The following is a 27,161-nucleotide window of genomic DNA, read 5'->3' on the forward strand; positions in this document are numbered from 1 at the left end:
GCCCCGCCTCCGACGCCTGTCAGGCTGCTCGGCCGAAGCACCGGCCTCGCGTAGGCGGGGGGCCGGGCCTGGCGCTGAGGGAGCTGGGAGGGGAGGAGGAGGGAAGGCCGCCTGCCTGGGTAGCCACTTAGGCAGCCCCCAGCACTGGTGGGCCTCAGGGTGCGAGGGTGCCCCACCTGGAGGCCCTTGGGTGCTCAGCCACCCTCCTTGTTCTGGGGGGCTGCCAGGAGGGCCCCCCCCTCGTGGGGAGAAGCCTCCGCTGTGGGCCTGAGTGGTGGGGCCGGCCCTGTCGTGAGGGAAGCCCGTGCACCGCCCCACCTCCGCCAACAAGGCCCTGGCATCGCCCCGAGTCAAGGAAGCGTCTTCACACCTTTCCTGAGGAGGACCCGCACCTGTGCGTCCCTCACGGGCATGCTGAGCCCATAGCCGCCCCGGCGACATGGCTTTGCGGGGACTCTGGCTTGTCGGCCACGAAGAAGGGGCCCGGGGCAGCGCCCTCCTGCTTTCCAGGTAACATGCCCCGTGAAACCGAGGGGCCAAGGCGGAGAAGGGCCTCTTCCGACAATGATGGAACTGGCCTCCACAAGGTGTGGTGATGGCCACTGATTTGGGTGTCCAGTGGAGGTGCTGTGGGTGGGGAGGCAGGTGAGGCAGAGCCTCCCCACCAGTCCTTCGGAAAACACCGCTACCTGTGAGGAGCGGGGTGGGGAGGCAGGTCAGGCAGAGCCTCCCCACTGGAGTCCTTTGAAAAGTGCCGCCACCATGTGAGGTGAAGCAGAGAGTTAGGATAGACTAAAGAAAATATTTCTTAATGATCTTTTTTCTTAATGATCTTGCGTTCTCTTCACCAGAGTTCTTTGAAAAAGCACCGCCGCTGTGTGAAGCACGCAAACACTCACAACCCATGCACGGGAAGCACGTGGGTTGTGAGTGTTTGGGCTCCTCACATGGCAGCGGCACTTTTCAAAGGACTCTGGTAGGGAGGTTCTGCCTCACCTGCCTCCCCACTCCATGCCTCAGAGGTGGCAGCGCTTTTCGAAGGACTCCACTGTGGAGGCTCAGCCTTACCTGTGTCCCCATCCTGTGCCTCACAGGCAAAGGCACTTTTTAAACTCTGCCTCACCGGCCTTCCTACCCCATGCCTCACAGTTGGCAGTGCTTTTCGAAGGACTCCAGTCGGGAGGCTCTGCTTCCGCATCCACTGCATATCCCTAAATCCTAGGTCATTTTTCAACCAGTGGTCCAGATACCACCAGTGATACTTGAGGTGGTACCTGGTGGTACTCACAGGACTCCTGGATACCTGCTGCCCAGCAGCAAGATCAGGAACATGACACAACAAACAGCAGTAGGAGGCTTAACTCCACAGGCAGAGCTCCAAAGCATGCTTTTCTGTGCTAGAAAAAGCGCTCCAGTCCACCCTGTGAGCCTCTTATCAGTGTTACCCAACAGGGCTTATTCCCAGGTAAGCGTGGACAGGATTGCAGCCAGTGTTTTCTCAACCAGTGGTTCTTGTACCACTGGTGGTAATTGAGGTGGTTGCTGGTGGTACATTCTGGTGGTACATTCAGGACTCCCAGACCCCCCTGCCACCTGGCAGCGAGACTAGCAACGCAACACGACAAGCAGTCGTAGGAGGCTCAGCTTAGCAGGCAGAGTTCTGGCATGCTCTTTTGGCATGCTTGAAAAGAGCCCTGAGCCTCTTACCAGTGTTTGTCGCATTGTGTCTGGCCTCCCAATCCCGAACTAACTGGTGACGATGTCATTGCCAGTGACTTCCAGTGGTATTTCCAATAGGCGGACAATGCAAAGTGATACGGTGACAAATACAAACGTTGAGAAATGCTGAATTAGACAAATTCACAGCCATCCATGGCTATTGGTCAGGATGACCCTATGGAACCTCCAGCTTCAGAGGCAATATACCACTAAATACTAGTTGCTGGGGGGCAACAGCAGGGGAGGTATTTTGCCTCAGGCCCTGACTAACCAGGAGCAACTAATGCCATTGTAGGGAAGAGGATGCCAGACTTTTGGTCTGATGTTGTGTTATGTTTTCCGCTGTCGGTTTCATGCCAGTATAAAAGTTGGTCTATATGTTAACTTTTACCATGGAGTTGACATCCCAGTGGCAAATTTCCTGCTTGCCCCCAGCCATATTACGAAGCAGACTTTCCCTGTGTGAGATGGGACCATCAGTTAATGAACACCACCACTGCTGAAGGCAGCTGTTTTGTGTAGCTGCTGATGGGCAATGTGCAACAAGGTTGCGTTTTGGTGGTATGTTCGTTGGCTCCAACATCTGTTGTAGGAAATGGGAGGCTCCTTTTGGGACAGTCTTTATACTGTATATCCCTGTTTCAGTGTTGTTATCTATGGTGTATGTTTCTCTTTGTGGAGTTTGCACCTCGCTCACATGGAAGACCAAGAAGGGGTATCTACAAGCCTTGGGTCAGAATTGTCATTCTTAACAAGCCTTGGAACACTTCTGATCCAAGATGCTGCAACCACAAAACACAGGCAGGAACAACACTAATTTAGAATGAAGAGTCAAAGTCTGCAGTCTAAATTGATGTTTCCCAAATTTCTCATAGCTGTGACAGACTCCCTCTTCCCCTGAATTAACACTGGAGGCACCCACCACTTTTTATACCTACATTGTAAGAATGAGAATTATGTGCTACCCTGCCCTTGGTGGAATCCATGTTTTGTTTCTACAAGATTTTCTGTCCTAGGTGTGTCAAAGGATTGGAAGGGAGGAATCATTCATACAAAGTTGGAAACACACCAGGGGCAAGTAATTCTACTGCATCTCAGGAGTGATTGGACTGTTCTCCAATTACAATAAGAACTCCTTGCCTATTCTCTGGAATGATTTTTCAATCACTGTGCCACTGGTGTGCCATGGGAGTTTGGGAGAGAGTCATATATTAGTAGGGCCATGGGGGGGGGGGTTGGGGACCGCAGCCAGCATTGTGGTATTGTCAGTTGTAAAAAAAACTTATGGTCTGCCTTGACAATTTTAGCTTCTTCAGTGTGCCATAAGATGAAAAATGTTGAAAATCACTGCTCCTGAAGAACAGTTTAGAGGTGCAAGAAGCACCTATCCTGGAGGAGGGTCTGTGCTTGTCAGGTGTGGTTGGATAATTTGGTAATGTCCAGCACATGAGGCTGATTGGTAGACCAGGCAGAACAGTGACTCGTGCAGAGATGCAATGAGCAGCCTGTACTATGAGCCTGGAATAACTGAATGATTCTGTCATACCCACTCAGCAGACTGTTACCCTGCACATGCCTGATCTTATATTATCTTGGAAGCTAAGCAGGGTCAGGCCTGGTTAGTACTTGGATGGGAGTCTGCCTGGGAATACCGGGTGCTGTAGGCTTATACCATAGTCTTTCGAGACTGAAGGTTGCCAACCACTCAGCAGAATTGGTGTACCACTCTTGCCCACGCCTAGTGGAGGCTGACAGGAAGGAGGCAAGGCCAGTGCAGTGAATCATAGCAGGTGAGATGTTTTGGTTCACGGGAGTCTCTCATTTACTTCTCTCTGCATACACTCAGCTTGGGAATCCTGGAGTCCAAGTTTGGAGCTGGGGAGGAGAGTCCAGGAAATCATTTCTGCCACTGCATTATGCTTCCAAAGTGCTCCAAGTGCCTTAGAGGCACTGTGCCAAAACAAGCCCCAACCTTCCTCGCAGCTTGTAGCCAAAGAGGGGTTGGGTGTCATGCCTGCAGTTGCAGTATGCTTCAGAGGACTGGGGCTTGTTTTGGCACAGCACTTTGGCTCCAGCTTGGAGATCTCCACAGTTGGATTAATCTCTTGCCTCCTCCCCAGCTGCAAGGGGGTGTCTATCGTCTCTGAGAAATCCTGGAGAATTGTTGAGGTGCCACAAAACAGGAGATGAGCTAGCTCTTGCTGGGTTACCAATCCTCAGAAAGGAGGATCCAGAAGCAGTGAAATTGCAAAGGGGAGGTCAGGGGGGCATTGCCCTGGGCTCAATGCTGCCAGTTTTTGTGAAAATCAGAAGTCCCTGTTTAAAGGCTCCAGTAACTAGGCGAGGGGAAGGTGCTGCTGGAGAGCTCCAAAAGCTTCTTTTACCCTGGAAACCAGGTGCATTAGCTATGTCACTGTCCAGAAGACTACAGACTACTGTAGTCTATCTACTGATTATTAGGGAAAATACTAGCACGGATTCTAAACCAGTCAGTATTAGCCTTATTTTTTTTATTGGTTTCCTAGACTAGTAGATTGTGGGAATGCTATGGATGTCGTTTATCTTGATTTCAGCAAAGCATTATCAAAAATCCCCAAGATATTTTGGTTAACAAATTGGTCAGATGCATGTTACGTATATTCATGGATAACACAGGTGGATTAACTGACTGGAAAACTATTCAAAAGAGTGCTAGTCCATGACTCCTCAGTCTAGAGGGGACGTTGAGAGTAGGGTGTCAGAGTTCTGTCTGGGCCTGGTACTCTTGAACTTTTATTGAAAGTATTTTAAATGGAGAAGTTTTTAATCAATTATAATCAATTACTTGGATGAAGAGGGAATCCTTATTAGATTTGCATATGTCACAAGATTAGGAAAAATACATTACACCTCAGAACATAGGGATAAAATTCAAAATTACAGTGATCAACTAAAAAACTAGGCTGAAATGATTCAGTTTGACCTGATATTATTTTTCTAAGCCACCTTGAGGATTTTATAAATAAAAGTTCTATATTTAGGCAAAAAAAAATGTGCAGCTATAGCAGTGGTTTTCACACATTTAGCACTGGGATCCACTTTTTAGAATGAGAATCTGTCAGAACCCACCAGAAGTGACTGTTGGCTCTCTGCCCAGGCAGAGCCAGAGACAAAGCTAACTAGTTGCTTCATGGAAAGTTGCAGGCAGCTGAGTCACACTGAGTCAGCAGAATTACTCTGCACCTGAGCCTGCCACACCCTAGTTAACAGAGCAGAATCTGATTGGGTGCTCAGTATACTTAAACCCCAGTCTGCAGCTCCAACAGTGCAGTAGGTGTTAAACTGTGATACTGCTGCCGGAGACTTTGACAAACTGATAACTGTGTGTATGTGCTGTGAAAGACCTTGGACTGACTGACTGACTAACTGTGATTTGTGGATACTGATTTGGATAAGGTAAAACTGGACTGCTGTACTCTATGTCTATGACCTGGACTGTATTTTGACTACTCTTTGTGTGAACCCCCTTGGTCTAATATACATCAGCTAATTCAAGGACTCTGCTGTGTCTGCTGGTCTTTGTGCACCCTGCTCTGCCCTGGGACACACCCAAGGTTCCTCTCCAATCCTTAACATCGACTTTATCAGGCAGAAACATTTTTAACTATCCTAGGCTGCAATACTACCCACACTTACCAAGATGTAAGTTCCATTGACTATCATTATTAAAAGAAAGTACATAGTAGCTTGTTAAAAGAACAGGTCTGTAACATTTCCCCAAATGCAGTCACATCCCATGGTAGCATCAAGTCTAATAGATTAAAAATAAAATATTGAAATGAATGGGGACCCTCCTGAAATTGGCTCGTGACCCACCAAGTGGGTCCCGACCCACAGTTTGAGAAACCCTGAGCTATAGGGTTGTGGGGTACCTGGCTTGGCCATAGTACATATGCGGAGGATGTCAGGATTGCAATCTGTTACAAGCTGAACACGAGCCAGTGTTCTGAAGCAACTGCACAAGAGGCTAATGCAGTTTTAGGCTGCATTAATAGAACTATCTCCAATGCATGAAAAGTAATACCTGCACTTTATTTCAAGCTAGTTAACTACTCATTGGTGGGGATAATTTGTCCCCCAACACGGACATAAGTGTTGTCGCATGGAATGGGCAAAGATTTGTTCTTTGCTGCACTAGAGATGGACTTCTTTTTGTGGTGCTTTACAAGAAACTTCTTAATGGTGAGAGTAGTTTGAAGCAATTACCACAGTGGGCTTGGAGGTCAAGTAAAGGCTGGACAGCTGTCAGTTGAGGATGCTCTAGTTAGAGATTTCTGTATTGAGCAGAGGGTTGGACTAGATTACCTAGAGGACCCAACTCCTATGATCCTAAGGTTAAGAGGAAAGCTGGGGCTCAGCATACTTGTTGGAGGGCAGTAGACCACTTGCCATGGTTCAAAGAACTGCAGAACTTATTTTAGTGGGCAGCTGTTAGAAGCACAGAGGTGAGATAATTCGTGCCTTGCTGAACACAGCATGGTGATTTGTCTCTCTGTATCGGCAATGGTGCAAGTCAGTGAGATGCTTATGCCAGGTTGCCTTTGTGTTAAACTTATTGTGTAAACTGGCACTTGGAGTCAGATTGTTCTTCTCCAGTCTTCCATTCTGATAACTTGATCACTTTGGATGCACCTCCATTTGATAATTGTTTATCCAATTATCAAACCTAGGGTGGTAGCGAGGGTCCCTCCGGTCCTCCATGCATAGGATGCTCCACATAGGGAACTACACTTAGTGGCTGTACACTTAGTTCTTGGAGTTGTCCTTGGAGGAGCACTCACAGGAGGAGCAATTGCAGGAGGTGGGCACTGGAGGAGGGATGGGGCTCACACTACCACTCCAGCAGGCAAATATCTGGTGAATATATGAACCGGAGCACCATCTTTGTCCCCAGGCCTCTGCTGCTTTCACGTGAACTTTAGGGAGGGTTACAAAGAGAAATATAAAGTGAATACAGTACGCTGGTTTTGAAAGTCTGTACACGATTGTTGAGGTGCAGCAGTAATTGTAGTCTGTGTTATTGACTTGTGAACACTTCAACCATCCCTCAGCCAAAAAGGGAATTAGAGACAACAAATAAAAACCTTCTACCATGCTAGGTTCAAACATCGATTCCACATAATGCCAATTATCCTCTTTTGTTCACTCCTCCTGTACTTTAAAGTGACACTGTCAACTTGACATTTTGAAATTAAATTAATTATGGGGGGAAAAGTCTAGCTTCTGACAGTGGAGTCTTTTAAAAATAATTACTGTATACCATAGTAGTTAAATCCATTTGTTTAAAAAAAAAAAATGGTTTTCTGGCTCTCCTGTTGATTTTCCAAGGGTTTGATATTTCTTTTCCCCCTCTGAATAAGGGAGGACTTAACTACAAAACCGTGCAGAAAGGTGGTCAGTCACCCAATCAAAGCAAGCAAACAAACAGAAAATATAAACCCTCGTTTCTAACATTTAGATGTGGTCTCCTGGGGGCAGGGTAATGAGGAACTCCAGCTTTTTGCCTGAATGATTTGTCTGCTTGATTGGGAAGGACTTGAGGTTTCCCAGAAGATGGTTCATGACTTCTCTGGCATCACTGAGAGGTATGAGGTCATGAGTCTTGCAAGGCTTCTCTCCATGCACACCCCATCATTTGTAAGGTGGGTGGTTGATGGACAGGTCTATATATACAATCTCTGACTTGTGCCATTGTTCCCCCTTAAAAAAGATAATGTGAATCTAGCCATGCATTTTTGCATACCATGTGAAGGTATGTGAGTTGGAGCAGCATCCTGGTGAGGGTATGAACTCGGTATATGTTAACCTAGTGGAGAATGTTGGACTAGTTTAGGTTGTTGTGCCAAAGCCAGCTACTTAGTATTGGCTCAATGGGGAGTCGGTCTTGTGTCATATATTTAGCCATGCAGACTGATGGCTGGCAGAGATGGAGTGATCTTCCATGCTTTCAGAACACTGCTTTGAGTCCAGTTTTGGGCACATAGCAATACCATTTGATGTGCTGAACATAAGAAGAACCCTGCTGGATCAGGCCCAGGGCCCATGTAGTCCAGCTCCCTGTATCTCACAATGACCCACCAGATGCCTCAGGGAGCACACAAGACCACAAGATACTAGCATTTTTCTGCCACCCCCTTGCAACTGGCATTCTATTTACCCTCACACACCCCTAACAAAGTCACCAGACTATGGCTTGGGTTTAAGTTGGGCCACTTCATGAAACACAAGTGACCAATTAAGAAAAGAAAAAAACCATGAAACCTACTGAACACACCTTCCCTCCTTTGTCAGTCTGGGGTAGGCAGAAAAAACTGCCATCCACGGCCAATTAGGATGACAAAAAAAATTTCCTACCTGACCCTCATGGTGAGTGACCAACTAATCTCAGACTATACATATCCATCGTGGCTTATAACATGTGATGGAGTTTTCCTCCAGAAATCTGTCCAGTCCCTTTTAAAAGCATCTAGGCCAGATACAATTGCCACATCCTGCAGCAAGAAGTTCCACAGACTAATTACTAATTAAGGTAAAGAAATATTTTCTTTACTTTCCTGACATTCAATTTGGTGGGTGTCTCCTAGTTCTAGTGTTGCGTGAGAGGGCAAAGATGATTCCTCTATCCATAATTTTGTATGTCTCAACCATGTTCCCCCTCAAGCATCTCTTTTCTAGACTGATGAACCTCAAATGCTGTAGCCTTTCCTCATACGAGAGGTGCCCCAACCCAGTAATCATTTTGGTGGTTCTCTTCTGCATCTTTTCCATTTCCACGGTATCCTTTTTAAGATGTGGTGACCAGAACTAAACACAGTACTCTGGGTGTGGCCATATAATCGATTTGTACAATGGCATTATAATATTGGCTATTTTAGTTTTTAATGATCCCAAGCATGGAATTGGCCTTGGCCTTCTTCACTGCTGCCACACACTGGGTGAATACTTTAACCAAGCTGTACATAAGAACAGCCCTACTGGATCAGGCCATAGGCCCATCTAGTCCAGCTTCCTGTATCTCACAGCGGCCCAACAAATGCCCTAGGGAGCACACCAAATAACAGGAGACCAGCATCCTGGTGCCCTCCCTTGCATCTGACATAGCCCATTTCTAAAATCAGGAGTTGCACATACACATCATAGCTTGTAACCCGTAATGGATTTTTCCTCCAGAAACTTGTCCAGTCCCCTTTTAAAGCATCCAGGCCAGATGCCATCATCACATCCTGTGGCAAGGAGTTCCACAGACCAACCGCATGCTGAGTAAAAAAATATTTTCTTTTGCCTGTCCTAACCCTCCCAACACTCAATTTTAGTGGATGTCCCCTGGTTCTGGTGTTATGTGAGAGTGTAAAGAGCATCTGTCTATTCACTTGATCCTTTCCATGCATAATTTTGTATGTCTCAATCATGTCCCCACTCAGGCGTCTCTTTTCAAGGCTGAAGAGGCCCAAACGCCGTAGCCTTTCCTCATAAGGAAGGTGCCCCAGCCCAGTAATCATCTTAGTCGCTCTCTTTTGCACCTTTTCCATTTCCACTATGTCCTTTTTGAGATGTGGCAACCAGAACTAGACACAATACTCCAGGTGTGGCCTTACCATAGATTTGTACAACAGAATTATAATATTAGCCGTTTTGTTCTCAATAACTTTCCTAATGATCCCAAGCATAGAATTGGCCTTCTTCACTGCCGCCGCACATTGGGTCGACACTTTCATCGACCTGTCCACCACCCCAAGATCTCTCTCCTGATCTGTCACAGACAGCTCAGAACCCATCAGGCTATATGTGAAGTTTTGATTTTTTGCCCCAATGTGCATGACTTTGCACTTACTTACATTGTAACGCATCTGCCATTTTGCTGCCCATTCTGCCTTCTGTAGCTCCTCAGAATCACTTCTGGTCTTCACCACTCGGAAAATTTAGTGTCATCTGCAAACTTAGCCACCTCACTGCTCAACCCTGTCTCCAGGTCATTTATGAAGAGGTTGAAAAGCACCTGTCCCAGGACAGATCCTTGGGGCACACCGCTTTTCACTTCTCTCCATTGTGAAAATTATCCATTGACACCCACTCTCTGTTTCCTGGTCTTCAACGAGTTCTCAATCCATGAGAGGACCTGCCCTCTAATTCCCTGACTGTGGAGTTTTCTCAGTAGCCTTTGGTGAGGGACCGTGTCGAACGCCTTCTGAAAGTCCAGATATATAATGTCCACGGGTTTTCCCGCATCCACATGCCTGTTGACCTTTTCAAAGAATTCTATAAGGTTTGTGAGGCAAGACTTACCCTTACAGAAGCCCTGCTGATTCTCCCTCAGCAAGGCTTGTTCGTCTGTGGCAGAGGTCTCCAAACCCTGTCCCGGGGGCCAAATGCAACCCACAGTGAGCCTCCATCCAGCCCGCAGCCAGCCTCTTGTCCCCTGAAAGCCTATCAGGGGCTGTTGTCGACTGAACATGACCAGAGCTGTGCTCTGATTGCATCTGGAAGGTGTTCTGAGGGCCAGAGAGGCTGAGTGAATGAGCCCACTCATTCATTTATTCATTCATCTAAGTCCCATCTCTAATTTATTTATTTATATTTTATATTTAAATTTTTTTCCAGCCCTCAGCACTGCGCCCGATATTTCATGCAACCCTCTGGCCATAAAGTTTGGAGACCCCTGGTCTATGTGATTTGAGATTCTAGGCTTGTTCGTCTATGTGATTTGAGATTTTAATCCACCAGCACCCCAAGATCTCTCTCCTGATCTTTCACAGACAGTTCAGAAACCATTAGCTTGTATGTGAAGTTTTGATTTTTTTTGGCCCCAATGTGCATGACTTTACACTTACTTACATTGAAACACATCTGCCATTTTGCTGCCCATTCTGCCAGTTTGAAGAGATCCTTCTGGAGCTCTTCACAATCTCTTCTGGACTTCACCACACAGAAATGTTTAGGTCAACTGCAAGCTTGGCCACCTCACTGCTCAACCCTGTCTCCAGGTCATTTATGAACAGGTTCAAAAGCACTGGTTCCAGGACAGATCCCTGGGGTACACCACTTTTTACCTCTTTCCATTGTGAAAACTGCCTGTTGACACCCACTCTGTTTCATGGTCCTCAACCTGAGCTGTTAATTAGCTGAGATATTAACATCTGCTTTTCTGCCTGCTTGTTACAGACGTTACCCCACAGTTGAAAAACGAGCAAAATTCCACAATGGAGAGACCTATGTACCTGTACCAGAAGACGGACCTTTCCTGAAAGCATTGCTTTTTGAACTGAGGCTGGCGGATGAAGACCAAAATTTTGTTGAGCGAAGGGATGGCTGTTCCCGAATCAATAAGACTTCTGTGTATGCCCTTCAGACCGAAGGAGGAGACCTCTGGCCTGTTGTGGCCTTTCGTAAGAGCGGACTGATTTATGTTGGTCTCCCACTGGTTGAGCAGTCCTTAAAGGTGCGCCCTCCTCTCATTAGCATCAGTGGGATTTCTCACACGTTTGCCTTCTTGTCTGGGCTGCTGGCCTTCATGAACTCTAGTCAGAAGAATGATGCTGAGAGGAGTGGCAAGATTGGCCAGCTCCCGAGCTTGCTCATGCAGGCCTGCCCTCTGGGCACCCCACTGGACACGAACTTGAACAGTTCCTTGTTGGAAAACCATCACATTGCTCCAAGTAACCACCCTCAGAAACCACCTGCTTGGAGAACCAGCCTGTACAAGGGAAAGCCTCAAGTTAATGCCTGTATCATTGAAAAAGTCAAGTCTGTGCAGTATGACAAAAGGGATATGGCAGACATGTGGCAGGTTTACGGAACTGTAACTTGCAAGGTGAGACAATTTTCAGCACAAATCTCTCTAACCTATTTGACACATGAATGCACCTGGAAAAGCAAAAATTCAGCTCATTTTTATCTTGGTTTATGGGGAAGCTGAACTTAATATTTTTAATACTTCAGCATACCAGAGCGAAGATATTGCTTTTTTTAGATGTATGAGCTAAACCAGAATGAAAATCTCACTTTACGGTTATGCTTTTGCATACCTTGCTCCTATTTTTTGCTAGCTTATATAATAGTGAAAAGATCTCACTACTAATATTTATCGTTTCTGTATCATTTTTCACTGTATCGTCTTTGGCATGCAATACTTAGCCATTTACTCTTATAATAGCCCCATGTGATAGGTTAAGCAGAGGGACAGCAACTCAATTTACACATCGCATGAAACCATACTTAAGGAAATGACTCTGTGTCTTGGTGTGATGTCTGAATTGGTTCACCGTGGTTTGCAATCAGTCAGCAAACCAGAATAAAAAAACATGGCTTGAAGTGCTTTTGCAGTCAAGGGTTGTACTAACTGTGGTTTGATGTAGTGTTTGATTTTGTCAAATCAGAGTTTTGGTGTTTCTTTGCCTGGGGAGACCCTTATACTACCAAAATTTTAGAACTGAACAAAGGTAAGAGCAAATGCCACTATAAACCATGTTTGGTATGTGTTTGGAATCTTAAACTATGGTTTGGGTTCTAAATTCAAACCATTATTTACAGTTGTATTTAAATGGAGAAGGCCAGTGACTGCGCTTCACAATGGAGCCATGATTTGAATCTGATCAACAGGCAAGAAGAGGGATGTTTTACCATTTTATGGAATTACAAATACAGTTACAGGTTTGAAACTAAATTTAGAACCTTTGCTATTCTACTTATATTTGGCTTATATATATTGCAAACGTTTAAAGCAGGTATGCCCAAACCCCGGCCTGTGGGCCACTTGCAGCCTGCTGCGGGTCCCCATCCTGCCCCAGGGGGTCCCCCCATCTCCAATGGGCACTCGGCCCTCACCCCAGCCCACGCTGGCCCACCACACCAGCTCCTCACCTTGCTTTCTCTCGCTGCCGCTGAGCTCAGGGGCAGCAAAGGAAAGACAAGCCCAGAGCTTGTGCAGGGACTTTTATAGTAGGAAGGTAATGTGAGACTTGCAGGTCACGCATTACTTCCCACTATAAAAGACCCTGTGCGCTTGCCGGCTGGTCTCTTCCTGCCTTGCCTATGGGCTGGGCTGGGCTCCACTGGGCTGGGCTCTGCTCCCCTCCCCTCCCCTCCCGAAACCTGAGCCAGGGGAATGCAGGACAGAGAGAGGGAGGGAGGGGAGCCCAGCCCACAGCACATGCCTCAGAGGGAGGGAGGGCTGGTTGGCTGGGCCGGCCAGGCAGGCAGCAGCAGCAGCACATGCTGCCCTAGCTAGCGAGGAAGGGCAGTTAGGTAGGCAGGCAGGTAGGTAGGCATGCAGCTGGGCGGCCAGGCAGGAGCACATACCACCCAAGCAAATGAGGGAGGGAAGGAGAGCGAGGGGGCAGATAAGCAAGTGGGTGTATGTGTGTGAAAGTGTGGAAGAACCCCCTACATTTGTGTGTATGAATGAGATCATAAACTGGCATGAAGATCCCCCCCCTTATTAGTGTGAATGGAATCATAAACTGGATTGAATACACTCATTCTTTTTCCTTCTCCAATATATTCATTTATGTAAATTTATTCAAATTTGAAATGTAAATTAATTCTTTTTTTCCCCGGCCCTGACACAGAGTCAGAGAGATGTTGTGGCCCTCCTGCCAAAAACTTTGAGCACCACTGGTTTAAAGTATAAAGATTGTGAGCTAATAGTCTCTCTGGTTACTGCAGTAGGAACATTCTATACAAAATATTGCCAGACAACAAGCTCCCAAGCATGAAGGAGTGGAAGTGTGATAAACTGTTTTGATGCTGTTATGACAAACGACCAACAGTGCGAAAGACAATAATTGGACAATTGCTTCCATTTATTTATGAACAGAACCACAAAATCAAGCTTCTGTGGATACTTGTACATACATTTAGGCCCAAATCCTAACCAACTTTCCAGTGCTGGCATGGCTGTGTCAATGGGACATGTGCTGCATTCTGCAGTCGGGTGGCACTTATGGAGGCCTCCTCAAACTAAGGAAATGTTTGTTCCCTTGCCTCAGAGCTTCATTGCCCTTATGTTGGTGCTGGAAAATGGGTTAGGATTGTGCCCTTAGGCTAATACAAAGAAATTCTTCTCTTTTTGTTGTCCTGTACACCTTTATTATAAGTCAAATTGATAACATGGAATAAAAATGTTAATGAGTAGAAGAGGGAGGGGTCATAGACCAATGCTAGTATGTGTGCCTTACCTACTGAAGGGCTTCTGTTCAGTCACCAGAAACTCCAGTTGAAAGAACCTCCAGTAGCAAGATTGGGAATGCCTCTTTAGAGACTTTAGAGAGCTCCTAGTGGTTAAACAATACTGGGGTGGACAGACTAGTGGTTTGACTTGGAATTCATGTATCCAGTGAAGAACGTAACATTTACCATTTATATTCATTACTGTATTAATGTCCTTTCTTTCTACCAAAGCCTTAATGCTGCTAAAAATAGGCACAATGGAGCAAAAAAAGAGCAGATAAGAAGGGGAAAAGGCAGCTGGCCCTGAAAGTATGTTCCAGTTGGAAAGAGGTGGAGGAGGGAACAAAGAGCATAAAAAGCAGTTTAATGCACTTGTAATTTCACATGAACAGGATGGAGTTTGCCTGGTGCCTGAAGGATGATAACAAAGACACCAAGTGAGCATGTCCTTCGAATGAGTTCCTTCATTTGAGTGCCACCACTGAAAGGGCCCTTTCTTCCACCTCACCTCAAAAGATAAAAGCACCTGGGAAAAAGCTCTAGTGAAGCTCTTAACAGATGGGCAGACTCCTGCAATCACCATGTTAGCATTTCAACAGCCCAGTTTTAGCCTGTTTACTCAAAACTACAAGCCCCTATATTCAGAGGGCTTACTTCCTTGCAGATATGCTTACAGTTGTAAGCTTAGGATGTCGAATCTCTTTAATTACATTACGTTAAAATCCAAGAGCAGAAGAAGCCATTAGGATATCCAGTCACTCAATAAACAATTTTATCTTGTTAAATTAAAGGAAAAGGCCATCTGGCTGCTATTCGATTTCTGCTTTCTCCAGGAAAACCTGTAGACCCTGTTTCAATTCCTGTTTCAAAGGAATTGCTCTTTTGCTTTCCTTCCTGCATTCTGACATAGTTAATAATGAGAAAACTAATGTACTACATCCCACATTTTCTTTTTAATTGGGAGAAGACTGGACTCCTTCACTGGTAAGCAACAAGAACTGCTGTCTGTTCAAGCCTGTGTGCCTCATATTTGGTAATAAAAGTGTTTAAATGCAATTGCAGCTGCCACAGAGATAGCTAAATGAACCTACCCTTGTGTCTGTACTGATTATTACATTTAGGCCTACTTTAAACTCCCCCCCCCCCGGTCATTGTTTCAGCATCAGGTCAGACTTTGCAGTTATGTTCACTCTCTGCTATTACGAGTAGTTTCTCGTAGTTTCTTATTCTGTTGTTTGTCGTAGTGTACTATTTTTAATTTCATTGTGTTTTTAATTTTGTTACAGTATGTTATTAATTTTTATGAATTGTCCTGCAAATAGTTCTTGTTGTTAGCTGATTTGGGCACCCTCTTGGGGGCCAAAACACGAGATATAAATCTTTAGCAATGAATTTGTATCTCTCATTTCTTCCATGGAACATAAGGCTATGTCTGTAGAGTTCCCAGAGAGTCTTTTGTCAATGCACTGACCAGACTCAGAACTGTTTAGTTTTTACAAGGCTGCTGCATTGTGCAAAATACCATTATAGCTGTGTCAACAAATAGTATTCTTAAAAGCTGCAAATAGACCACCATCCACCAATGAAACCTCTTCCAGTTCTCTTAGGTATGGGGATTGTCTTGAGATGTTTTTGAAGACCTTCTGCTTGTGTCTTTGAAGTGTGATATCGAAGGTGCTGCTCCCAAAGTGACTATCGGCTTGAATCTCCCTGCCAATGGTTCACCTCTTCAGGATATCCTGGTCCACCCGTGTGTTACATCCCTTGACTCTACAGTTCTGACCTCCAGTAGTGTTGATGTAACAGATGACTCGGCTTTCAGCGGACCTTATAAATTCCCTTTAATACCTCCTCCAGATGTGTTCAATCTATGCTTTTATACTTCCCAGGTAAGGATCCATTATTTATAAAGATAGGTGGTGGCTGACATCAGGAGTCGACATGGCATATCTTTGCCTTCATCCTCCCAGGGACTTCTGGCCCTGTGACTTCATCTCCTTAGTGTTAATGTCTCTTTGTTGCCCCATCCTCTGACCCAGATAAACAAGGTGCCAGCAGCAATAATGGTGTAGATGAGGATGGGGGGCACACTGAGGGTATATTACCTTCAAAACTATAACCCGGTTCAGTTCGAAAAACCTTCATTGAGAACCTTGGTCATTCAAAGGCTCAGCCGCCCAGTTGGGACTCGTCTACCCCCCCCCCAAAGACCCAACACACCCACCCCAGTTCATGAAAACAGTAATAATTATGTGCAAAATAATTTAAAATAATATTATGTAAAACTCATTACAGTGACTGTGAAAGGTCTTCTCTGCATATCTGACAGACCAGGTGCCATTTGAGGCTCCACCTGGGAAGCTTAGGCAGGCTAGCTGTGGTTGGTGTCTTGGCCAGAAGGGAAAGTGGAGGCAGAGGAAAACTTGCAGTCTGGGGGATATGATGGTGCAGAGACATTACTTCAGTGGCGGAGGATCACACATTTGGTGTCTGTTAGTCATAATAGACAATACTGAATGAGATGCAGTGAACATCTCACCAGTTAACATATGAAGCTTACAGAGTCACAGCCCAATCCTATCCACACTTTCCTGGGTGTAAGCTCCATTGACACTAATGGGACTTACTTCTGAGTAGACATGCATAGGATTGGGCTGTCAGATGGACCTTTAGTCCATCCACTGGACTATCCCTCTATTGTCTACACCAGGGGTCTCCAAACCCCGGCCTGGGGGCCAGTTGTGGCGAGCCTCTCTCCGACCCGTGGCCAGCCTCTTTTCCCCTGAAAACCTCTGGCCCACTTGGCCAAACATGACTGGAACTATGCTCTGGTTGTGTCTGGAGGGTGCTCAAGGGCCAGAGAGGTTGAATGAATGATCTCATTCATTCATTCACTCATCTAAGTTCCATCTCTAATTTATTTAAATAAATTTTATATTTAAAAGATTTTTCCGGCCCTCAGCATCATGCCAGATATTTGATGCGGCCCTCTGGCCAAAAAGTTTGGAGACCCCTGGTCTACACTGACTGGCAGTGACTCTTGGGGGTTTTAGGGAGGGGTCTTTCTCAACCCCACCTGGAGATGCTGCCAGATTGACCTTGGGGACTTCTGAATGCCCTTTCTGCTGTGGCCCCTGCCATTGGTCAGAGTCAGCATAAGGCTGCTTCTGAAGTGCTTCTGGTTTCCAACCCTGGTTGGAATGAAGAATTCTACCTTCTTGGTTTGGGGTTTGGGAGTGTCATAGAGTACTTATTTCAGGGTCTTTTCCCTATCCTGCAGCCACAGGAATTGATACGGCTCATGAAAGAGGGTCACTGGCACACTTACCTGACACACTTTCCAAGTTTGCAGGTGACAGAGAAGTTACCTATTAGTTGTGTGTTGGCAACCTTCAGTTTCAAAAGACTCTGGTATCGCGCTCTGAAAGGTGGTTCTGGAATAGCATCTAGTGTGGCTGAAAAGGCCAATTCGGGAGGCCTATTAGCTATAGAAATACTTTTGCCTTCAACTTCGCCTTAATAGCTATGGAGTTTGCTTGTGGGCTCATCTCTGCCATGTTGCCTTAAATGGAAGGCCAATTAGCCACCACACCTTCCCATCCAGTAGTTTTTGGCCTGTCATTGCAGAATATGATCCCTTCCTAGTCTGTGACTCTAAAAAGAACATTCAACTTAGCAATGGTCCTCTAGCTCATTACATGCTTTGAGTGTGATATTAGGCAAGTTTTTGGCCTTCATCCTAGAAATATTTCCAACACCCTGCTGATCAGTGGTTTAGAGAATCTAGCTTGCAAATGAGTTGTTAATTCCCTTTTTTCCATTAGAATTAAGCACTTTCTGCCTTATTATCTTGCTGTTTAGCAATCAGAGAGTGTACATCTGACATCAGGAAGCTGTCATCCCATTTTAATGTTGTTTTATTTTGGAATTTACATTCTGTCACACACCTCTGTAGAAGCCTCAGGGCAGCTTACAAACGTACCAAGGAACATAGACCAGCAATCAATAAAACAAAAAAAGAGAGATTTTAGAGAAGGAGCATAAAGAATTTTTCTCTTTCTCTCCTTCCTTTGTCCTAGGTGCCGGTGCCGCCTATTTTGGGGTTTTACCAGCTGAAAGAAGAAGAATCTCAGTGGAAGTTCACCATTCACCTGAAACTTCATGAGAGCGTGAAAAACACTTTTGAATACTGTGAGGCTCGCATTCCCTTTTTCAACAAGTAAGAGTAAAAATAGAATCTTCTCTTTCCTGCAAGTGGCAAAGTCGTTACCCTGCACATGCCCGATCTCATCTGATTTCGGAAGCTAAGCAGGGTCAGGCCTGGTTAGTACTTGGATGGGAGACCACTTGGGAATACCGGGTGCTGTAGGCTTATACCATAGTCTTTCGAGACTGAAGGTTGCCAATCATCAAAGTCGTTTCATTTCTCAGGCATAGGTAAAAGTTGTTATTGGAGCAAACTTTAAAAAATATTATGTATTATTTTTAAAAAAAAAAAAAACCACTTGCCTCAGACTGAAACTGTTCTAAGCACCTGTTGAGAGTGATTGATGGATCGTCTGCCAGTTGCCCTCTTCCGCATTAACAAGGTTATTGTTAAGAACATAAGAACAGTCCCACTGGATCAGGCCATAGGCCCATCTAGTCCAGCTTCCTGTATCTCACAGCGGCCCACCAAATGCCCCAAGGAGCACACCAGATAACAAGCTTTTTTTCCTTTAAATTAAAGGCCCTTCTCATTGCGTTGAAATAAAGCAGCAGGTGAAAAATCCGTGGATAGTTAGGTTATACCTATATGAATGAATTTAGCTAATCAAAGTTTCCCCTTTTAGTTAAGAAAGCACCTTTCCAGGTTCTGCTTTCTGTTCTGCAACTGTTTGTTTCCACAATGCCTCTTTGACTCTGCCAAACTTTTCTTGGCTCCCCAGCCGTCCCTCCATGTTCGCTTTACTCATCTGGGCTTCCTTTTGAGACTTGGTCTCAGCCTATCTGTCTCGCTTCACCCTTTGAACAACCATAATTTACCTGGTTAGCTCAAGCTATGTTAATTTTAAGATCTGGTGGCAGCCAGCTGCTTTGTTTACCATGATACCCTGTTTGTGCACAACTTCAGAGCAGTGACCTTAATCCGAGGCTTTCCATTTTAATCCTGCCCATTACAAGGGGCAATGATGGGCCAGAGTTATGAATGCAGTCCCTGTTTTCCAGAGTGCAAACCCAGCTATGATGGAAAGAGGTGGGTTTATGTAGGAAAAGATGCCCCCCAACTAGTCCTGCTGTTACAACTGACAGAGCCATTTCCTATACCTGAATGACAAAGGCTAATGCTTACACCCTCTGCCACTTACCAGTGTATACAATTAATTTGCAACAAACCCATCTCATATAGCGGGACTTTTCAAACTGGGGCATCGAAACGTCCAGCCTGAAGGCCCTGGCCTCTACCCCCTTAAGGGGCAGGAGCAACAAGGAGGCAGGGAGGAGGCAGCAACGCAATCCCCAGGATCACATCACTAAGGGGGCTGCAGAGGCTTGGCTGGACTTACCAGAGCCTCCTGCAGCCTGCCAGGGATACGGGGAGCCCTGCGCAAGCGTCTGCAGGGCTCTCCATGTCTTCAAAAGTGAAAGCGGAGCAATTACCACTTCCAGTTTTGTGGAGGTGGAGTGCGATCGCTCTGCCTTCACTTTTGAAGACCTGGGGAGCCCTACAGATGCTCACGCAGAGCTCCCCACATCCCTGGGAGGCTACAGGAGGCTCTGGAAAGTCCAGCCCCTGCAGCCCCCGTAGCGACACAATCCTAGGGTTCGCGTTGCTGCCTCCTCCCCCTGCCCCTCTAGGACTTATTGCAGGGCTCGAACTCCCTTGAAGTTTGAGAAACACTGTCATATAGGAAGAGTGTGCTGCTGTGTCTCTCATACATTATGTAATAAAGCATCTCTAAGCAGGGCTTTCTTCTCTCACTGACAGGGGCCCCATTACGCACCTGGAGTACAAAGTCAGCTATGGCCAGCTGGAGGTGTCAAAAGAGAAAAGTTTGCTAGTCTGGGTCATAGGTAAGGAATATCTTTCTTCTTTCTATACTGAGAAGGGCAACTTGTTTGCAAAGAAGAGTCAGTGAGGCCAACTTGTTGTATTTAAGCAACTGTCAGCGCAATTCTATCAATCCAATCCTCTCTGTTAATGTGTTTTTAATGTTTTTATCTGCTATTTGTTTTAATTTATGTTTTTAAATGTGTTTTTTACATGTTGTTAGCCGCCCTGGGTCCCTTTAGGGAGAAGGGCGGGATATAAATAAAGTTTATTATTATTATTATTATTATTAGAGGGTCGCCCAGAAAGTAATGCACCACATTTTTTTTCTTCAACAATTATTTATTGAACACAATGAAACTTACACACAAGAAAGAATGATGTTTCTTCTACACTCCCTATTTTTCCACGTAATCTCCGTCCAGTTCTATGGCCGGTTCAGTTCAGTTCAGTAGACCTTTATTGGCATAAAATACAGAGAAAGAACAAAACAAAACAAAAATATACAAAGACACCGCAACATAGACATCAGTCTTTTCCTCACATACTGCCCAGAGTTCCAGAGCTCTGCCTGGCAATTACCCCAGATAAAAAGGCAGCGACCCTATCAAGGGTCTCAGAGTCAGATGTGGAAAGGAGAGACTGAAGCATGATTGAGTCCTCCCAGCCCTGCATCCTAGTTAGCAAAGGGCCTAGATATTTCTTGCGTGAGACGTCATGAAGTGGGCAGTAGAAACGGGTATGTGTTATGGTCTCAATACAATCCCTACCACACTTGCATTTCCTCTCCGAGTAGGGAATACCACTGAACCTGCCCGATAACACGGCTGATGGAAGAGCATTACATCTTGCAAGTGTGAATGCTCTCCGAGCCTGTGGGCACTCCAGGTGATAAAAGAAGGAGGCCAGTTTCCCGAAACTGATTGGAACATGGAGATAGAGTGGAGAGCATGTGGTTCTGGCGGCACTAAACAGCTCTTGTTGTTCGATGTCAAGAATTCTTTCTTTGACGATTCTGTAAGCAGCATCACACCCAATCATGCCTAGCTCTGCAGTGTCCAGCCCTATTACTTGAGCTTGGTTAGAAGATCAGTGATCTCTAATGGCAGGACTGAATCCGACAATAATTGGAGCATTAGACCAGAGGAGGTAGGGTTAAATAAAGTCCTAAACCAAAATTTCAGTAATCTAAACCAAGCAGTCGTCTTTAGCCGAATTAACCCCACCTCAAGACACAGAACCGAGTAGGGAACACACCTGGGTAAACCCAAAATCTTCCGCAGAAAGGAGGCTTGAATGCGTTCTAATGGTTGGGTAATAGCCTTATACCAGACGGGAGAGCCATAAAGGACCAGGGAAAGAATCTTTCCCTTAAATGCCTCCAGAGCAGCTGGAACATAACCATTGCCGCAGGTAAAAAAGAAACGGGAAATAGCTGAGGACGCCAGTTTGGATGCGTTCTGCACTGCCTTATGATGAAAAGCCCAAGTGAGCCTGTTCAATTATTTATTGAACACAATGAAACTTACACACAAGAAAGAATGATGTTTCTTCTACACTCCCTATTTTTCCACGTAATCTCCGTCCAGTTCTATGGCCTTCCTCCAGCGAGACACAAGGGCATGTATGCCCTGTCGGTACCACTCCTTGTTCTGGTCACGAAGCCATTTCTGCACTGTGCGAATCACCTCTTCGTCATCCTCAAAATGTCTTCCGCGAATGGCATCCTTTAATGGCCCAAACAAGTGGAAGTCTGAGGGAGCTAGGTTTCAGCAACTCAGAAGAAATGTTTTTTCTGAGAGATTTGTGGTCCACCGTAGGACAGCGCGGAACCCATCGTGCACACACATTTGAGTAATCAAGAGCACGGATGATTGCATCCACACTTCCTTTGCTGATTGACAGCTTCAGCGCCAACTGCCTAGTCGTTATGCGTCGTTCCTCGCGAATGAGCACATCAGCAAGCTGCATCTTGTCAGGTGTGACAGCCATGGATGGCCGCCCCAAACGCTGCAAATCTTGGAGCTCTGCCGAACCGCCTTCTAATGGCCTCACCCTCTGTGCCCAGCGACTAACCGTACTTCTGTCGACTGCAGATTCTCCATAAACTGTACACAAACGTTTGTGAATGTTCCCAACAGTTTCTTTCTCCGCAGTGAGAAATTCAATGACGACACGCTGCTTGTAACGTACATCACTTACAGACGCCATTTCGAAACACTGCTGCAGCTACGCTATCTGTCTGAAGAAACCAAAAATTTGTGTGCGCACTCTTGAAAATTCAAATAATGTATATCTAAAGTTTCGCATTCGTACCATTACTGTAGGCTGAGGAAAAAAATGTGGTGCATTACTTTCTGGGCGACCCTCTTATCTTGCACTGGAATAGGCAAACCAAGAGGCTTGCACTTTACCCAGTGCAAGATAAGGCTGCAAAGTGGCTCAGCCAAAAGTAAGCCTTTGGGGCTTTCCCCTTACCCTGGGTAAGCCACTGCAGCCCCTATGGGTCTCCTCAGACTTGCACCACCTCCAGAGGTGGCATAAGTCCGAGGAGAGTGGAGTGGCTTGAAGTCACTCCATGCTGCTCGGGTGTGGGGGCTAGGATCTGGCATAATAGCCAGATCAAAGCCCTGCCTCCTGCTCTCCACCCACCCCCGGGGACATTCTTCCCCCCGCCCCAGAACGCGTCCTCCTCCCTTCCCCAGAGCCTTGCGTCAGCCGAGCGCCAGCCCAGCCAACTCTCAAGGAGTTGCTCAAGGGCAAGTCTGGATTGCACCCTAAATGTACTAGTTTACTTTAGGAGAAGTGCTATTGGAGTACTTAGTCCTATTAGCAAGCGAATCCTGAGTCCCTCTGTAATCTTTATAGAAAATGTTCTTTTTCGCTTCAAGGGCAAAAATTTCCCAGGTCATTGGAAATCTCCATATCTGGGACTCTTGCTTTTGGTCCAGCAAGCCAGCAGCAGCCAGTGGATCCCATGTGTGCAGGTGGCACCACCTACATCAAAGTAAGCCACACTCTGAAGCATAATCTTTTTCATCTTCTCTTACTCAGTGATCCAACCCTGGGAAAGCAGGGTTGGCATCCCCAAGTGATGGGCACACCCAGGGCCCAACATTCATGCAGAAGCATCCTTCAAGCTTTCAGTGTGAAGGAGTGGAAGTTGGGGAACAAGAGGGGGATGAATGGTGCTGATGGAATCCTGTTTCCTGCTGCTGGGTGGCACTTTCAGTTCTTATTAGATGGCCAACTTTCCCCCTCTCCAGAGGCACCAGTATGGTATGAGGGGAGTGAGAGCCAATGCTTCTGGTCTTGGGTAACCTACAAAATAGGGGATCAAAAATGACTAGAAGAAGAATTGTCACATAAAAAACACTGCACAGATTTGTCTTATTCCCAGCATGTTTTGAAATCTCTGTTTAGAGGGGGTAGAAGAAGCCTTATGTTTACTCCTTAGTACAAACACTTGGAAAACCTTCATTCTGCCGCTAACTTAAGCGAAAGGAGGGGGTAGTTTGGATCTCCTGCTAGGTGTCTGGGTGGTTTGCCGTAGAGTAGTGAGGGTTTCAGATTCCCATTTTGGGAGGAGGAGGGGAGGACTAGGATTGGGTAAGCTCAGTTCTGGTACTGAAGACAAACTCCTGGACTGCGCATGTGCTCATTTCCAAAGAATTGTATGTCCATTCCCCTCAGCCACTATTTTGCGCTGGCATTGATTGGTGGACCCCTGTGTGAGTCTCTAGTAAACACACACACACACCTGAAGTTTCTCTACCCCTGACTTCAGCAAACTAACTGCTGGAGATGGAAGTAAATATAAGAACTGTTTTCCTATAAAAAGAGCCATCAAATGCATTGTGAATAAAATCCAGTCCCTGCTGGGGTGTGTATGTTGGCAAACGTGCCTCTTCTGTAGAATAGAAATCTGTTCTATTCACGTAGCTTTGTGCTGACTGCCAGTCTTTCGCAGTGCCTCCAACATGGCTTCCAATACAAATGAGAATATTGGAAACAAAATGGCATGAAATCCAAATAGAATCACAGCCTTGATTACAGCACCATGTTTCAGCAGCAGCAGCCAGTACCAGCCTAAGCTTTCTGAAACCGAAAACAGGTCTTGTCGTCCAACTCCAAAGATTTGGAAGGCTGCATCTGGCAGGACCATCTAGGGAGAGAGTTAGGTAGGGGTCACAGTGTTCACAGATCCATCCTAGCAAAAGGTCAGTGGGTAATGCCGGTCCAGTTGGAGCCAATTGACGTAACATTAGATCTCAGGCTGGAGGATGCTGAGGTGGCATTTGTCTAAAGTGGCATCATTGTCATTTACTCTTGTTCTCTCAATTTCTGTGGCCGTGTTTGGCTGCCAGGGCCATTCTTGTGTGAGGATTACATGTAAATCAGCAGTGTATTTTTCTCCAGCAGGAGTAATAGTCTGTGCATCTCTGTTAACCGTTTTCTGCTTGGCTGTCTGCAGCTTTATTTTAGAATCCTGGATTTCACGCTGACTGGATGTTACACAGACCAGCATTCCATTCAGGTCTTTTCTTCAGGAAAACCAAAGATCAGTACAGGTGAGTGGGCTTCATCTGTGGCAATATTTCACTTGAAACAACACAACACACTTAGGAAACAGAAATGTTAACACTTTTTTTAGCAAAATTTAACTTTTAGTACCATAAATTTGAATGTAAAAATACAGTCTTTAGTCATGTCCTATAAAGTTATGAAATAATTTTTAAATATGTATTTATTATGAAAAATTATCTTCTACAAAAATCCAAAACAGTGGCAAACAACAAAAGATTAAAACAATCAAAATCAAAGTGATAAAAGCACTAATTGAAACAAAAATTGCAACAAGAAAGCAAAACAGCAGAAAACAGAAGAAAAGAGACATCTGTGGCAGCAGAAAAAAATTCTAGTGTTTCCCACAAAAGTCTCCCAGAAAGCCACATCCTTTGGCTGTGGAGGGGGAAGTCCACAAGGCTGTGGATTGATGTCCCTCAAGAGGGCATTCCACACCACTGGCACCACATCTAAAATAGCCAGGTTTTGTGTACCCTCCCATGGCATTTCCATAAGCGGTCCTCTGGTATTGGTCAGAGTGCACAGGAGGGACCATATAGGAGAAAGTAGTCCTTAAACAGATCCTAGGCCATTTAGGTCTGTCTTTGTTAGCATAAGGGGCCACAAAATGCATGTGCTTATCAACTTCCTTTTCAGTCAATGAGCAGATGCCACTGCTGTTCCCCCTGAGCATGCAACATGGGCTGGTCCTTCTCTGTGCTGGAGTCACAGTTTGGAACTCCTTCCTCCCAGCTTGCACCCTCTTCAGTGGCCTTCCTGCAGCAAGCCAAGGTGGCTTTTTTAAGGAGAGCTTTGGGGTTTGGCTGGCTGCTCTTAAATGTGGATGTAGCACCTATATCTATATATACTGTTTACAGTAGTGGAACTGGAAAAGATACAGAAGAGAGCGACTTATTTTGTAGTGAGCTGGGATACCCCCCTTACGAGGAAAGGCTACAACATTTATTATTACTACTTCTGTTAGGATTATTATGGAAATTCACAAAGCAGTTTACAGACAAAATCCAAATAACTAAGGGTCCAATCCTATCCAGCTTTTCCTGCTCTGGTGTAGCCACAAAGCAAGAGCTGTGTTCCCATACCTTGAGAAGGCCCCAGTGACTGCCCCTCCACCATAGGATGCACACCCCACTGGCACAACTGCAGCAGCACAGGAAAATTGGATAGGATTGGGCCCTAAATGAGTCCTTGTCTCAAAAGGGCTCACAATCTAAAAAGATGCAGAAGAAACACCAGCATCTGCCACAACAAAAGACATTGCTGGGGTGAAGAGGGACAGTTCCATACATGACCTTTTTTATACCAACTGCCCTCACTACAGTGTGTTTCTGGCTCTATTGAAGGGGCTAGTTCTTGCCTTAAAAGTCCTGCATAGCCTGAGCTATGTCCATGCAAAGGGAGAGAACCATTACAAATCTCCCTTCTCAAGGTGCAGAACTCCCCCCCTCGTTCATGTTCATGCCCCCATTCTGCTTAGCTTTTGATGTGATTGGTGAGCCGTTTTGTGCCATAGTTTGGTTTTCATGTATGTATGTAAGCTGGATTGAGTCTTAGAAAAATGGCTAATAAATGTTTTTAAAATTATTTTTCCTCTATAAGATTGCATAAAAATTCTTGATTTTTAAGGCTTATTCTAGTTTATTCTGACTTTTTTGTTTTTTAATAATTATTTCAGCCCGCGAAGTGGTCTCTTCAGATTACTACATCTGGAATTCCAAAGCCCCAGCACCTGCTGTGTATAGAACCTTACTTTTCTAATTTTTCCTTCCGTTTTGTACTAGAAATGAAAAATAAATTTACTGAAAAGTTTTTAATCTGTGTGTCACCCAAGTCTCTGCTTTTTTGTTTGTCTGTGTTTGCTTTGGAAGTTAACAAATTACTTGATTTAAAATAAAATAAAATATACTGATTCTAGCATTTGTTGTTCTTCCGTGTGCTTTCTCATCATCCAGTTCTTGGATAGCCCAAACAAACAGATTGTGAGCTTGCCTCCATTAACACTGTTTCATAAATGCTGCACAAATTGCCGTCCTGCTTTTCTGAAAGCTTTGATAGCAGGATGCTTTGGACAGGAGTGAAAGCAGAAAAAAATCTCTTGCAGGTGGTCTTCATGTTGGTCTTACAGCCCTGTTGCTTCTCCCCTAATAGTGCCCGTTAAGTATCACCCCATCTGTCTTTGACTAAACTCTTTGTAAAAATCAGAAAGAACAAGATGGAAATAGCAATATAAAAAAAAATACTTGAGTACCTTTCCCTCGCCACTGAGCAACTACGACCTGTCTAAGCATGGGATGCAGCCATGTGATGAGGTGGAAGAGCACCTGCTTGGCATGCAGAAGGTCCCAGGTTCAACCCCTGGTAGCATCTCTTAGTAGGACTGGGAAAGCCATCTCTCTACCTGGAGAGCTACAGCCAGTCCGTGCAGGCAATGCTGAACTAGGTGGACCAGGGGTCTGAATTGATGTAAAGGCAACCTATGTTCCTTCTGATGTCTCCACACCCTGAATACTACAGAATGAGAATTCCTTGTGAAGTTCCCCCAGACTTCAGGTGTGGTAACATCTGTTGCTGTTATGATGATGGGTCTCACATGACACCCTGAGCCCTGGTGGGCAACACA

General features: G+C 45.5%; 1 protein-coding gene and 1 pseudogene across 1 annotated transcript; both read left to right on the forward strand.

The window, feature by feature from the left end:
* The first annotated feature begins 439 nt into the window (after nt 1-439).
* AP5M1 (adaptor related protein complex 5 subunit mu 1) lies at nt 440-26,415 on the forward strand. Its single transcript, XM_066629816.1, has 8 exons — nt 440-510; nt 10,918-11,566; nt 15,585-15,812; nt 18,003-18,142; nt 19,892-19,977; nt 22,846-22,961; nt 24,429-24,525; nt 26,217-26,415. Exons 1-8 carry the CDS (start codon nt 440-442, stop codon nt 26,297-26,299), a joined length of 1,470 nt encoding a protein of 489 aa, XP_066485913.1. The 3' UTR covers nt 26,300-26,415.
* Nucleotides 18,174-18,295, forward strand: LOC136638424 (5S ribosomal RNA; annotated as a pseudogene).
* Nucleotides 26,416-27,161: the final 746 nt, after the last annotated feature.

The sequence above is a fragment of the Tiliqua scincoides genome, chromosome 1, assembly GCF_035046505.1.
Source record: "Tiliqua scincoides isolate rTilSci1 chromosome 1, rTilSci1.hap2, whole genome shotgun sequence".
Classification (NCBI taxonomy): domain Eukaryota; kingdom Metazoa; phylum Chordata; class Lepidosauria; order Squamata; family Scincidae; genus Tiliqua; species Tiliqua scincoides.